At 42.9% G+C, this 15,897-nt stretch overlaps 1 protein-coding gene across 1 annotated transcript in view; it reads left to right on the top strand.

Annotated features, from left to right (window-relative positions):
* APPBP2 (amyloid beta precursor protein binding protein 2) overlaps positions 1 to 15,897 on the top strand; it is a 67,946-nt gene that overhangs the window by 17,558 nt on the left and 34,491 nt on the right. The window contains exons 2-3 of the mRNA XM_083173738.1: positions 11,307 to 11,395; positions 12,087 to 12,238. Of these exons, the coding sequence (XP_083029864.1) occupies positions 11,307 to 11,395; positions 12,087 to 12,238 (241 nt within the window). The remainder of the gene's footprint in view (positions 1 to 11,306; positions 11,396 to 12,086; positions 12,239 to 15,897) is intronic.

Raw genomic sequence — 15,897 nt, forward strand, 5'->3', positions numbered from 1 at the left:
GGATCTGAGGGGACATCAAAACTAGCCGATTTTGGTCCGATTTCGGCCAGATCCGACTGATCTGGCTGAAATCTGACCGACTGATCTGGCTGAAATCTGACCAAAATCGGCTAGTGTATGGGGGCCATTACTCTCCACTTGATCACTTTTTGAAGCTTGGTGCATCTGGCCCTCTGTGTCTTTCCCTTTGTCAGCAACTCATTCATTAGACTACTACACAGTTTAAAAAATTCTCTGCATCTGTCATTTGAATGTACAATTTCTCGGTGCGATGAGATGCGCGCTCCCACACACTTTTTGAGCTGTGCGATGAGATGTATGTGCTGCACATACTTTTTGAGCTGTGCGATGAGATGTATGTGCTGCACATACTTTTTGTACTAGATTGCATCTTATTGCATTGCAAAACGTATGTGAAGCAATATAATGTGATCTAGTCCAAATTGCATACAATAAAGGTCCATACACATTGAAAGCCACCTAAACTTGTTTTGAACGGCTTTAATGGTAGGCCACATGGAACTGTTTGATATGTTGGAAGGAAGCAAATGGGAAATACCTTTTTTTAGATAAATAAAACTGTTCTTATGGGTCTGGTAAGGTACAGCAATGACGGGCCAAATTCTGTGAGTGAAAAGGGGATGTTTCCAAATCTGAGCTAGGTCTGAAAGGCTAAAGCTGGGTACACATATATACAATCCAACCGTTTGGCCGACTGTACTCCCGTCGGACCGTCCACAAACAACAGCCGATCACGCGCGTACACACCTGTACAATTTTACTTGCGACGTCCGATGTACTCCCGTCCAAACAGTCGCAAGAAAAAGATTGTACCACCGTACACACTCTCTCGATTTGGGCTTTTGACACGATATATATGAACAAAATTATCATAATGGGCTGGGTTAAGGGCATACCAAAACAAAGAGGCGTGAGTACAGAACCTAAACAAAAGTGACGGGGTACGCGTCTACTAAACTTCAGTATAGAAATGCCGGTCTGGTCCCGCAGTTAAATTTGAGAGGCACAAGCAGACAGACAATAGCCCTTAAAATGGCCAAGGATAATACAAGGCACAGTTGCTAATATTTCAATATGCATTACATAATGTGACACACACGGAGCACCAAACTTCTATAAAGCCGGGTATGCGACTAGTCAGTTTGCGGTAGTCACCCTGCCAAACTTCTATAAAGCCGGGTATGCGAGTATAGTCAGTTTGCGGTAGTCACCCTGTAGTCGCATACCCGGCTTTATAGCAGTTTGGCAGGGTGACTACCGCAAACTGACTAGTCGCATACCCGGCTTTATAGAAATAATGAACTACAATAGTTACACTATAATAAGTACATAGGTTGCATTCATGAAGTTGTAATGGCTGGACGAACATGCATATTAGATGTAAATGTGTAGCAGCAAATGATATCAGAAATAAAAAGATGAGATTTATGAGGTGAATATACTGAACACAGTTTATTTAATCAGTAATAGTGCAATGTTACAATGTTGTCAAAACAAGTCTAGATGGTAACAATTGGAAGCAACACATGTAACAATGTTAGATAAAAGGGTATGTGCACATATAATGTGCACAAGCAGACAGACAATAGCCCTTAAAATGGCTAAGGATAATACAAGGCACAGTTGCTAATATTTCAATATGCATTACATAATGTGACACACACGGAGCACCAAACTTCTATAAAGCCGGGTATGCGAGTATAGTCAGTTTGCGGTAGTCACCCTGTAGTCGCAAACCCGGCTTTATAGCAGTTTGGTGCTCCGTGTGTGTCACATTATGTAATGCATATTGTTTTGTAATAGCCACATTAACATTCACCATTTTAAGACATTATATGTGCACATACCCTTTTATCTAACATTGTTACATGTGTTGCTTCCAATTGTTACCATCTAGACTTGTTTTGACAACATTGTAACATTGCACTATTACTGATTAAATAAACTGTGTTCAGTATATTCACCTCATAAATCTCATCTTTTTATTTCTGATATCATTTGCTGCTACACATTTACATCTAATATGCATGTTCGTCCAGCCATTGCAACTTCATGAATGGAATCTATGTACTTATTATAGTGTAACTATTGTAGTTCATTATTTCTATAAAGCCGGGTATGCGACTATTCAGTTTGCGGTAGTCACCCTGCCAAACTGCTATAAAGCCGGGTATGTGACTACAGGGTGACTACCGCAAACTGACTATACTCGCATACCCGGCTTTATAGAAGTTTGGCAGGGTGACTACCGCAAACTGACTAGTCGCATACCCGGCTTTATAGAAGTTTGGTGCTCCGTGTGTGTCACATTATGTAATGCATATTGAAATATTAGCAACTGTGCCTTGTATTATCCTTCATTTTAAGGGCTATTGTCGGTCTGCTTGTGCCTCTCAAATTCCTTTATGTTGTGACAGCCTGATATATCATGAGCAGCGGAGCCGCGGCTCCGTGAACTACATTAACCCTGTCACCTCCACACATGATTTATTCATGTGTGCGTTCTGAATGCAATGTACTTATTATAGTGTAACTATATCTGTAGGAGAGATCATGTAGCTATGGAATGCCCACATGGGCGTTCCAGCTTTGGCAGTATAGTCGCAAGGACGGCAGCATATCGATCGAACGTGCGTACACACTGCACTTTTGTTCCGATATGAGGCCGTCCTGTCGGATGAAACTTAAACTGCAAAGAACCATCGACCGACTGAGTATGGACGGACAAGACAGTTTTTTGCCGTTTATCGCTCGTACGGGACAGTGTACACACATATACAATTGAACGGCTGTCCGACCCAGAACGGAAGAACGGCCCGACAATTGTATATATGTGTACCCAGCTTAAGAAGCGAGTTGTTAAGGCTTTATTGACCTTGCCCCCACAATGTAAGAGTAATGTGAATAGTGGGGAGTGAGGATGGCCTGCGGTGTCTCTGGTACCAAATGATTAAATTAACACATCCTATTGTATTCTTTGACCGTGTCGGTCTTTATTTGGGAAAAAATAGTAACCAGTCTAAAAAGGTCTAGTGAATTTATGTTCTTTCTTTGTTTTTAATATGCTATTATGCGTTGCATTTGGCTGTTTGCTGATTAGTAATTGACATTTATGTCCTAGACAAATACTTTATAATTATAGGAGTATGACTATTACTGTAGGAAAATGTTTTGCTGAATTGCCCAATTTGTTTAATTTTATTTTGTACAATGTGTTCCAGACCTCCAATAGTTTGTCTTTTTGAAAGATGTCTGTCATTTTCTTGCTTTTGTAAGCCCACCTTACTAAACACCTTTTTATGTTCTTGTTTCTTTCTAAAAGACACATTTATTATATTTGCTGCCCTCCGATACCACTTGAAGGTGGATACATTGCAAAAAGCTTCTTCCTGATAGCTATTCAACTATTGAACAATGTACTCTAAAGCCCCGTACACACGGGGGAGATATATTGCCCAGCAATATATTGCTAGCAATATGTGGCTGAGCAATATATTGCTCAGTTTCTCCTTTTCATCAGTGACCAGAGATGGTCGCTGATGAAAGGGAACCTCTGCCGGGGGGAGCCGCAGAGGTAATCAGCTGGTTGCGACCATCGATTAGAACGGGGCTGAAAACGGGAATCGCCGGGGCACACTCCCATCACTGGCAATATGGTCGCCTGTGACCATATTTCCAGCGATTTCAGCCCCTATCGCCCCCGTGTGTACACAGCTTTAGATACTGCTAATCTAAACACCTAACTGCTCTGTCTAACCTTGCAAATCATAACATGTGAATTGTCATTTGTATGCGCAACTGATGCAATGTATGTATGTCCTGTCATCCCTCTTGTACCATGCTTGAAGCTGCACTGTATCCACAAAAAAGTTTACCAGAGTATACATGGCCAGTAAAGTGATTCTGATACATTTATTAGGATGACATTTGTTGCATCTGACTACGGAAGTACTAATATTAAATTGCTTGTGCAACATAATAGGGAATGTTCATCGCCTGTTGATACTACATTTCATTGCGTTTTTTAAGGGGTACTTGTATACAAAGAGCAGTATATCGACAATTCCGCATAATTGTAAATAGATATTTATTAACAGTTTCTTATACATAGAATATTTGAGCATTCCCATCAGTCCCTGCCTCAGTGGAGCTTACAATCTATATTCCCTACCACATGTACACACACACACGTGTATGTACACACACACAGACATTCTAGGGTTAATTTTTTTAAGAGCCAATTAACCTACCAGTATATTTACGGATTGTGGGAAGAAACCGGAGTACCCGTAGAAAACCCACGAAAGCACAGGGAGAATATACAAACTCTGCACAGTTAGGGCCATGGTGGGAATTGAACCCATGACCACAGTGCTGTGAGGCAATAATGCTAACCATTACACCCATCTGTACTGCCCCAAAGATATGCTAGATTCTATCTAATCTCCAAAAGCCCACACTCCCCTTGGCTGTCTCCACACTACATCCATCCTATGTGGGTGGATGCCTCCTGCCCCACACAGAATCCATCTCACTTCTGCCATCTGCACTTTATGGACAAAAGTATTTGGCCACACCAATTAATTACTTCAGTCAGACCAGTTGCCACAATGGTATAAAAGCAAGCACCTAGCTATGCAGTCCTCATTTACAAACATTTGTAATATAAAATTGGTCATTCTGAAGAGCTCAGTGACTTCAAGTATGGTACTCTGATAGGTTACCACCTTTACAATAAGATGGTTCATGAAATTTCATCCCTGTTGGATATTCCACGGTCAACTGTAAGTGACATAAGAAAGTGGCAAAGGGTACTTATGTAGTATCTGGGCTGCCGATTTTGTGATTGTATGCCTTACCTTAAGGCATACAATCAGATGCGATGCGATGCGATTCGATGCGATTTTGCATAGGATTCAATGTTAAGAAGGTCCTGTTCATTTCCCCACTATCCAAGTGGGCATAGAGTTGATTTTACATAGCGTGGCGAGCGCAGCGAGCCACCGAGCCCGAAGCGTGGCGAGCGAACGCATATTTCTTAAAAAGTATTCTGTGTCCCCTCGCGGGGCTCGCTACGCTCGCCGCGCTTCGGGCTCGGTGGCTCGCTACGCTCGCCACAGGTTTATATCCAACTCCATGCCCACTTGGATAGTGGGGAAAGGAAAAGGACCCCTTTTTCCCATTGAATTCTATGTTAAAATGGACTCAGACCATTTTAACATTGAATCCTATGGAAAAATCTTGACCATCGCATGCGATACGATTTGGTCGCATGCGATACGATGCGATGCGATCCGATCCGATTTCTAAATCGGCAGCCCAGATACTACATAAGTACCTGGCAAAGTTTAAGAACCACAGCAATTCAGCCATGAAGCGGAAGACCATGTAAAACACAGCTGGGTTAACGACTACTAAGGTGCATGATGTGCAAAAGTACCAACACTCTGCTGATTCCATAGCTAAGGTTTCACTGGCATTAATGTAAGGGCAAAAACTGTTCGGCGGGAGCTTAACGGAATGGGTTTCTATGTCCGAACAGCTGCATGCAAGCCTCACATCACAAAGTCTACAATCAAAAACAAGCTTTCAGCTTGTTTCTATTTGGGATAGGAAGTTTTAGCCCATTTTTGCCACCATCAGAGCTGTCTACGTTTCAGGTTTCACATATGTAACGTTGATTCTTTTCTTGGTATTTGTAAACCTTCTAAATGGACAATGGAGGCCTGGTAAATATATAATACCTGCCCAAGCTTTAGCCTCTTTCAAGTTGTGTAAAAATGAGCTTGCAGATGTAAAATGGTACTTCATCCATATTGTCAAACAGGAATGCACACTACCAACCACTAGTAGGCACTAGTATCACACGGCCAGCCCTTAAAAATTAATTGCATTCTTAATTGGATGCAGTATGATACTCATTACATAGGTAAAGAAGCTTATTTACTCCAGTCCTGCTAATGCTTGTATTGTAAGGATTCAGTCACTCAAAGTACATATCATTTGTGCATTTTTTTAATGCCAGCTACTTTATACCTTTTGTGTACAACAGTATATATTTGCACATGTTTAATGTGTGCAGTTTCTATTGCAATTTATGCAGTGAAACGACATTCATTAAGTGCTTCTCTTTATCCACAAATCCAAAGTCCGTTTATGCCTAGTAAAGGGAAACCACCAATAAAGCAGTGTGTACAGTTCAGCTTTTGGAGAGGAGATAAAGCTTTGCTTATGCTGACAATACACACACTGGGCAGTCCCAGACTAAATCATTATATAGTTCGCTTTTGTAAATGCTGGCAGGAAATGTCCACAGATGACCCCTAGTGATGATGATGATTGTGGATGTTATTGTTTTCAAAAGTAGCAGAATATTATAGTTATACATTAAATGGATTATGTGTTTTGAGTTCTGACCATGCTTATAGCACACAGAACAAGATAATCAGCCCATGTGTGACTGCCGTCTGCTCCTTGCCTGTATAGGACTATATTACACCTTGTTTGCCTGGCTCACAGGTTGTTCGATGTGAATATATTTATAGCACGGTCCAACCTGGTTAAGTGGGATCTCGAAAAACTGCACGTTTAGTCTCTGACAAAGGTATCCTCTGATTTCTCACTTAGTCAGATTCAAGAAGTCTTTGATTCCCTTTTATAGAGGTTCTCACCTAAGCAGGTTCAAGTTTTTTAATGGGCGCACATAATAGCATTTTCCCCTATTTTACTTTAGATTGGTCCGAATGTAATTGTTTGGGTGTAGCCTGACCAACATGTTGCCCACCTCACTGAAGTCCCGTTTCGGCACTGAAACGGGACACTTTTTTTCTGCTCGTTTCTGTCCGCCAGCTCAGGGGGCTGCGAGCAGGAATGTCTGTTTTCACACCAAGTGGCAGAATTAAATTGTTGCGGTCATGAGCCATCTAGAGGCCAACTACAAATTGTCTAGTAGTATTTCATATGGGGCGTTTACAGGGCTGTTTCTTAGCGAGCTGACTAGATTGCTTACAAATTAAGCATGCATCTCTCCGTTTGCATTGCTCCTCCAGCGACTGCGATGCGTGGTCCCGCACGTTGCCATTGCCTGACTAGATTTATACTGCATGCGGTATAAATCTAGTTAGATCGCTATGGTGAGAATACTGGTCCGTGAACCTACTTCGCTTAGCACAGGTCTTCAATCTTCCCATGTGTATGCCTCATAATTCTGCTCACTGCTTGAGGGGAAAAACCATTGAATAAATTCTCCAAAGCACGCATTTTCTCCTATAGTGAGAAAGTTACTAAGTGGAGGGATGCCTATTGTTTAACATCCAATACATCTCGCCAGCAGTATGGGGTAAAAATATACATCGTATGCAGTGGTGGAATTTGTGAGTGTCAGGCCCAGGTGCAAAATTATAATTTACACCTTCTTCTCATCCACACTCATTACTTGGTCCCTCTTGCACTTGCAGGATTTTTGGCGGACAGCACCCACCATATGGAATGCCCTTCCACGCACCTTAACCCCTTCAGTGGTATTTTTAATTTTTTGGGAGCGCTCCCCACTAGGCAAGTTTTTTTTTTTCATGGGGAGCGCTCCCTTAAAAAAAGCCACCACTTCCTCCCTGGGTGCGGACAGCGCCGCTGCACTGTCAATCAGCGGCTGCCCGGACCTGCACCCCCGCACTGCGTACCTGTCCCCGGCAGCTGGCTGTCATAAGCCGGCATCGGGGACTTCACTAAGAAACCTGGAGGGGAGGAGGCAGGAGGCGGCGCCGCAGAGGGGAGGGAGCCGGGCAGCGCGAAGCTGCCTGAGTTCAGTGATTGCACTCAGCAGCGCTGCCTGGCTGTAAACAGTGGCAATCCCGAGAATTTTCCAGGCTTGACAGACTGGGCACTGAGGCACAGCACGGAAAATTCTCGGGATTGCCACTGAAGGGGTTAAGACTCTCCTCTAGCCTCCAAACATTTAAGCGTTCCCTGAAAAATAATCTCTTCAGGCAAGCTTATCATATTCCAGAAACCCCACATAACCTCTAGTAGCATTCATATATAATGCCTGGTACACACCAGAACAATCCTAATTGTTAGTAGATCGTTAGCAGATTGTGTGATGGTTGTACGATCTGTGGGAGCACACAATCTGCATCCAATCTGATCCCAATCCGATCTGAGTCTGTATCCAGTTGAATGGATCTTTTACAGATCCTACCTGCAGCAGGTGGGATTTGTAAAACGACCAAACGACAGCGAGGACGCGCATCGGATTGGAATTGGATCTAAACATGCCCAATCTAGTGTTCACTCTAGGTTTGGCTTCGGGCAGGGCGGCCCGGGCCTGCCGACATCACAGCTGGGGGCGGACCTCCAACGTCAGTAGAGGGCCGTGCCCGGACCGCCGCCGTCATGAAAGGGGGCGGGCCCGGCGCCGTCATGAAAGGGGGCGGGCCCGGCGCCGTCATGAAAGGGGGCGGGCCCGGCCGGTGCCATCATGAAAGGGGGCGGGCAGTCTGCCGCCGTCATGAAAGGGAGCGGGCCCGGCCCCTCCAAAGTCACTATGCTGCCGGGGAAGCACCAGGCATCGCCGTCTACGGCGACGATAGGCTTCCCCGTGAGGCCGTTTTAGCGGGGCGCTGTGAGAGGGGCAGGGCACATTTTGCCCTTTAAAAATCGGGCAGGGCGCAGCGCCCCGCTAAAACAGCCTAGCGGGAACACTACAATCTACATCCAATCGGTCAGAATTGGATCCAGATTGATAGAATTGAGCCCTAATCGTTCTGGTGTGTACCCTACATAATTGCATCCCATCAGGGCTGTCTTGGAATCTGGAGGGACTGCCATGCTATGGAATCCTATCATTATGTATCCCTTCTATTATAGTGTTCATTCTAGCACCCGCCATCTTTGAAAACCCATGCAGTTCCTCTTCTGTGCCTGGGATTTCGCTGTTTGCTGTAGTGCTTCTAGCACAGTGTGGTCTGTATATCAGCACTGATATGCAAACCAAACCATAATATATCTATAGATTGTAAGCTTGCAAGCAGGGCCTTTCTACCTCTGTCAGTTTAATCACTTGTGTTTCCAATTGTAAAGTGCAACTGAATGTTCTGCTCTATATAAGAAACTGTAAATAAATAAATCTAGATATCTCGGCCTAAGTAATGAGAAATCAGATTTATTTTTTCGCACTATATTTTTTTTTACTTAGAATCTGAAGAATTAAGCTGCGTGGCAATGTTTTTACATGATAAGCGCAATCGTGAAACTGATAAAATAGCTCTTTGAGGTTATTAATGTAGTAATGATGCACATTCTATAGAATTTATTTTCTGTGAGTGTGAAAAGTCTTGTTTTTGTTTTAAGAGCGCAATAGTAGGTAGTGTTTTGGTGCAATTACTTTTGTGCCTTTTTATCTTATTTCTTCTGTGCAGATCCACAGGCAATTGTAGTTTTTCACATGAATTTTTGTTGTGGGTGATCAGGAAGGGGAAGTGTAGGCAGTTGTAAAAAAAATAATTGAGCAAATAGCATTATTAATCAATGCATAAGTGTAATAAATTAGTAACTATTTGTGAGGTTGTTTTTTTGGGTGTGTGGGGGGGTTTGCCTGATTTTTACTCCTTTTTGCCGATACAGGTTCACTTTTTTTTTTTAAGTTGAAAGTGAGTCGGCGAAAAATTACGTAAAGTTGAAAAGAGGCGCGATTTCTACAAAAACACGTTTATTGGCACTTTTTTTCGACCGTGACATTTATATATTTTTTTGTCTAGCTAAAAAAAATCATTGTTTCAATTGAATAGGTTGAATGTAAATTCGATCTAAAGAAGGCGAAAAGTGAGTTTTTTTTTTTTTTTCTGACTAGTTGAAATAAGGGCACTTAACTCCGTGAGTGGTGAGTATTCCTGGGGCAGAACAAACCTATCAGGGCAGGTTTGTCCTGTCCCTGGAAAACCTACCAATATAGCTGCAGTCGCTGCCTCCTGCAGGTAGTGCTGCATAGAGAAGAAGCAGCAAGCAACTGCATTTAGTTCGGGGCCACTCGGGGGCGTGGGGGGGGTGGGGAGTGGTTAGTGGTGCCCGGCGGCAGTGGCAAGGAATGCGCTTGGGTGTTCGGGCGCTCACTTGTTCAGGCACGAACACTCGATTGCCTGCCAAGGGCCCCCGAACCTCCGAGTGGTGCTCTGCAGAAGTGGCAGAGTGATGATTGGCGGCGGGTGTGATGATCTGTGGAGCCGGCAGAGAGTGATGATCTCCAGAGGTGGTGGCTGCTGGGAGTGCCTGGAGAGACCAGGAATGGACAGGACAGGTGATGGGAGAGTTAAACAGAATGTAGGTGCATGCCAGTGCTGGAGGCACCACTGGCGCTCGCTCACATACTGTATTGTGGTATGCCCGGAGATATTCTAGGACAGCCCACTGCAACAGCGCAGCTGAGCCCGGAAATTTTCCGGGCATACCACCAAAGTGGTTAATGGAATACCCTGATCATAGTCCAATTCTGTACTTGGTAAATATGGATTTAGGGGGTTATTGAGACCTGATTGCTGCTCTGCAAATTTTCAGAGGGCTGTGAACAGATGGTCACCGCCCAGACACCGTAAACCCTGTGCAAATGGTTTATGAAAATATTGCAAATTGGCGGCCAGCTGCAAATCTATACGCAATGCACTCTCCGTCAAATTATTTTTTCCAGTTTGTGCAAGATTGTGCAACACTGACCCTTTAACAACACAACATATACGCCCTCTATGAAAATGCTTGGCCACGCCTGCATTTTATCTAACAATCCCAGAAAACCGGTTGGTTACCACCCACAAATGCCAGCTTTCTGTCAGCTCTAAATAACCCCTTAATAAAGATAATGTGAGGTTCCATTTAGTTAACTTGATCCGTAAATAATTTCAATCTCCAACCTCCAGTTTTAATACCATAGTTGGAAAAATGGCAAATGAACACGTAATGACAGGTATTTAGGTAGTAATAGTATTCTGTGGCTACCACCTGTGCTGCAAACCAATGATTTAAGCTGTTTTACAAACTTAGTTTCATGGTGCAAATGTCTGGTATCATTTTGCCTTTTGTTCTCAAACGCCACCTAAAATGTAATTACACTTCTAAATATATATTGCATCAAACTTTTTTATTTTTTTTTATTTCTTGAAGCATTGTAATTGTTTTCTGGGGAAAAGGAAGCCATTTTAGTTTAGTTTTTTTGCTCTTTGATAAAGTAGTTTTGATTGTCTTGATCTGCGATTCTTAGTATCCTATTCACTTATCCTGTCACATCTTTCCTATTTCAGCTTTACCAGCAAGGCAGATTGTGCCAGCTTGGTAGTGAGTTTTGTGAATTGGAAGTTTTCGCCAAAGTACTACGTGCATTAGATAAGAGGTAAGTACAGTGAAAACAAAGAATGCATTTGTTTCAAAACACCATATACACATAGGAGTATATTTAATTTAGTGTCGAATCCTTTCTGACATTCTTTTGCTGGAATGGATCTGACCATACCTATTCAATGCTGCGGCCAAATCTGAATGTCTGATTTGGCCACTGATTGACGTTCACCCGACTGGGGTGAGTATGTCGGCGGGATCCGGGACGACACGTGAGCTGCTTTCACCTGGCGGTGGGACGGTGAGCACAGCAGGAGGACGGCGCCGGCTGAGCTGCCGCTTCTGCTCACCCAGCACCGTCCTTCATGCCTCATTCCGACATCTTTTCAAGTCTGATTGAGATTGCTGGAAACGGGGCCAAAATCTGTCAGATTTGGTCATGTTTCCATCAAAAGCAGTTGGATTCGCGGCTCTTCCGCCAATCCACCTGGTTTCGGACAGCCAGCTATCGAATAGGTCAGACTCCTTTCCGACCTAAATCAGTTGGAAACATTTTGTGTATTAAACTAATCAGCGAGCTAAGGTGTCTGTATCTCGGTCACACTTAAAAACAAACAAAAACACTACTTTTATTTGCAGTGGTTTCTCCATATATTATGCCACTACATAAAATATATCCCAGCGTATTACAATAAACATTTGTTATAAAGTTGCCTGTAATTGGGATATGTGTTTGTGTTTTGCAGACATCTACTACACCACTGCTTTCAAGCTTTAATGGACCATGGCGTTAAGGTTGCCTCTGTGTTGGCATATTCCTTTAGCAGACGGTGTTCTTATATTGCCGAATCTGATGCCCAAGTTAAAGAAAAGGCAATCCAGATTGGCTTTGTTCTTGGTAAGAGGGTTTGTATTTAAAAAAAAAAAAAAAAAAAGCAACTTTTCTTAGTTTACCATTTTTTGGCATAATTATTTTGTTGAATAGTTTTAAGCATACACATGTAGTAATGTATTGAGAACCACTTCTCTAACTTATCCATCGGCCGTTATGCTTTTCACACCTGGCTTTTCTATTCCCATTCCCTTATTGCAGGGGCGCTTTAAGTGTGGACTCTCCTCTCTGCCACCATTAAAGAAACTCTACTTTGAAATAAAAACATTTGAATAACACAGGACTGATGCTCAGTTGTACGTAGTATGGTAAACTCCCCAAATTTGTGCCTTGTGCGCACCTGCATATCTGGATACATGGGCAGCTGCCTCACCCGATTGCTTAGCCCACTGGTCTTTAAACACTGTGCACCTCTATAACTGTCAACTATCTTAATACTGCTATAGTTTTATATTTCATATAGTAGAGATCTCATTACATTCTGTGAGAGAACATACAAATTTTAGTAAAATATTTCACGGATGTACAGAATAGTGGTTTCTTAATTTATTGTCCCATCATGGGTGCATGGCAGGTAGAAGTAAATGTAGACCAGAAAATGCAGACTCCACCAGCACTGCAGAGGACCAACAGGAGAGTCCTATACCCCACATAATAGTAGAAATGTAGAGGTATCTGTTACCTTCACTTGCAAACATATGGTAAGCCCCCAGCCACAGCAAGGTGTCTTTTTTTTTTTGTGGTCCTGCACTCTATGGTAATAGATCTACTTTCATTTATGTTTATGTATTTCTTGTAAAAAGTTTCACTAAATCTGAAAGAGTATATAAATCGTATACTTTCACTGTCAAAAAAGTCTTTATAACAGAATTTTCTGTTAATCCGTTACATACCGTGTATGTATTCACATCTTTACCCAGTGCACCGTGCATCAGCTTGTCATTGGTTGTCACTTGTTAGTTTGTAATTACTTGAGTTATTCATAATACACAATTTGTGGTACTTATGTAATATCTGGGCGCCCGATTTTTACATCGCATCGCATGCAATATAGTGGCATACAATTCATGCAATGTGATTTTTCATTGTAAAGACCCGATTTTTAATTGTATAGTCAACCATGGGTGATTTCATACCCCCACTATCAAACTACGCATGGAGTTGATTTTATATAGTGTAGCAAGCCACCGAGCTCGAAGCGTGGCGAGCGCACGCAGAATACATGTAAAGTAATCCGCGTCCCCTTACTAGGCTCGCTGCGCTCGCCACGCTTCGGGCTCGCTGCGCTCGCCACACTATATAAAATCAACTCCATGCGTACTTGGATAGTGGGGGTATGAAATCACCCATGGTTGACTATACAATTAAAAATAGGGTCTTTACAATGAAAAATCACATTGCATGCCTTAAGTAGTGGCATGCAATGAAAAAATCGGGTGCCCAGATATTACATAAGTACCCAATTTGCTTAGTTAATGTAGGAACACAACAATTACTGGTGCTTTTTGAATCCCTACATAGTGCGTAGAAATTAGGCTTTCATCTCCATAACTATAACCCTTTCCTGACTTGCATAGTGAAAATGAGCTGGATGCCATGTAAAGGTTTGTAAATAACAGATCTATAAAGAACAAAATATGTAGGCTATTAAAGTAGTCACATTTTCTTATTACGCGCAGGTTTACAGGATTATAGTGGGTTATTCAGACCTGATCTCAAATAAACAAAACCATGCGCACTGCAGATGTGGCAAATGTATCATGTACTTTTACTAAAAAATATAAACGTCTGCGCTTCCACTAGGATGAAGCAGGGTACCTGGTAGTAACACCTCCTACAAATACAGTAAACAACAATAAAAAGAAGGGACTTTGCGCTTCCTATTGGGGTATTTAAGGGTACTTATATGTTAGTTGGGCGCCCACTATAGTTAGTACGCTCATACCCCCATTATCCATGTCGGCATGGAGTTTATTTTATATAGTGTGGCGAGCCACCGAGCCCGACGCGTAAAACCTAAGCAGATAACTTAGTGGGCACCCAACTAACATATAAGTACCTATTTAAGCCTTAAATACCCCAATAGGAAGCGTGAGGTAACTTCTTTTTATTGTTAAATGTATCATGTGCTGTGAGATTTATATTTGGTTGAGTTATTTTGTTTCTGTGCAGAGTGAATACTGGCTGCTTTATTTTTACACTGCAATTAAGGTTTTAGTTGGACCACACCTCACCCAAATCTAACTCTCTGCACATGTTACATTTGCCCCACCTGCAGTGCAACATGGTTTTGTCCATTTGGTAATAAAAATGTACATTGCAATCAGGTAACCTGGTAATCATAGATTTGTTTGACCCCACTGGACTTGGCCTGTTAGGGGATTTTCTCTTACCATCAGTAACTGCCTGTTATGGACTCCATTCATTACCTCAACCAGTCTCCTACTATTGGAACCAGGAACCGTCTACTTCTGTGTATTTGTGGACAGTCTGCTGAAATAGCTGATGACTGGTGTCAGCTAATTCCCACTGGTCCATCACCAAGGACCAGTACATATAAGGTAGCTGACAGACGGCTTGAGCTTGGGGAGAATGTGCCTAATCCCAATCAGATGGAGAACGGCACAGCATTTTGCGCAATTCTGCAGTAATCTTATAGACTAAAGGTGGCCATACATCAGAAAGATATTGTACCCAATCATACAATCTCAATTGATTGTAAGATGGATTGTATGCATATTGTGTGCACATCTTGTGTACACAATCATACAATCAATCATAAGATGGATTGTATGACGGATTGTATGCAGATTGTGTGCACATCTTGTGTACACAATCATGCAGCAGATGGATTGTATGACTGATTGTATGATGGATTGTGTGTAGATTGTGTGTCCAAAAACCACCAAGGACTGCCGGGTATTTCAAGGGAAATTGTACACAATCATGAGCGCAATCGATCTTAAGATCGATCTTTCTGATGTATGGCCAGCTTTACAGGGATCAGGTAAGTATACCAAAACCCCAACCCTTCTTCTGAAATAACGTCACGCACAGCCATGCTGCTGGGCAGCATCTGAGCTTAGTGCTGCTGGTGCTCAACACTGCCCAGCATACATATGAAAGTGCTTATGCACAAATTGTCCAGGATCCCACCAATTTCTATGTCTGGGTTAGCATTCTTAAGGCCCCCATACATTAGGCCGACTTGTCCAAAGGACAAGTCGAACCTCATTTCCCCAGAGCTCCCCTGGGAGAACTCCCTACGATTTGGCTCTTGATGTACCATTTTTGTAAAATTCCCAGGGAGCTGCAGGGGCAGAAGAAATAAAAATTACCTGGGCAGTGTGGGGTTCAAGGTCCGGGTTGTGTGAAGTGCCCGGGGGCTGTGGGTACAGCGGTGGAGCGGGCAGTCCGCAGTGCATGGGAAGCGCACTGCGGAAAGCGCGGCAGAATTTGAAAATTTCAAAAGATAGGCCGGCCGCTGATTGGCTGAGAGCCCATACGGGAAGGACCAACCAAAAAGCACTTGTGATGTGCAACTGATGGGTCTGATCCGACAGATAGAACCTGCAGCAGGATCAATATGTAGGGTCCGACCCGATGCGCATGGAACAGAGCATTGGGTCGGATGGGATGTCCAACGCATCCGATTTGGTCCGATC

This window comes from Crinia signifera, chromosome 2 (assembly GCF_055691185.1).
Source record: "Crinia signifera chromosome 2, ASM5569118v1, whole genome shotgun sequence".
NCBI classification, from domain to species: domain Eukaryota; kingdom Metazoa; phylum Chordata; class Amphibia; order Anura; family Myobatrachidae; genus Crinia; species Crinia signifera.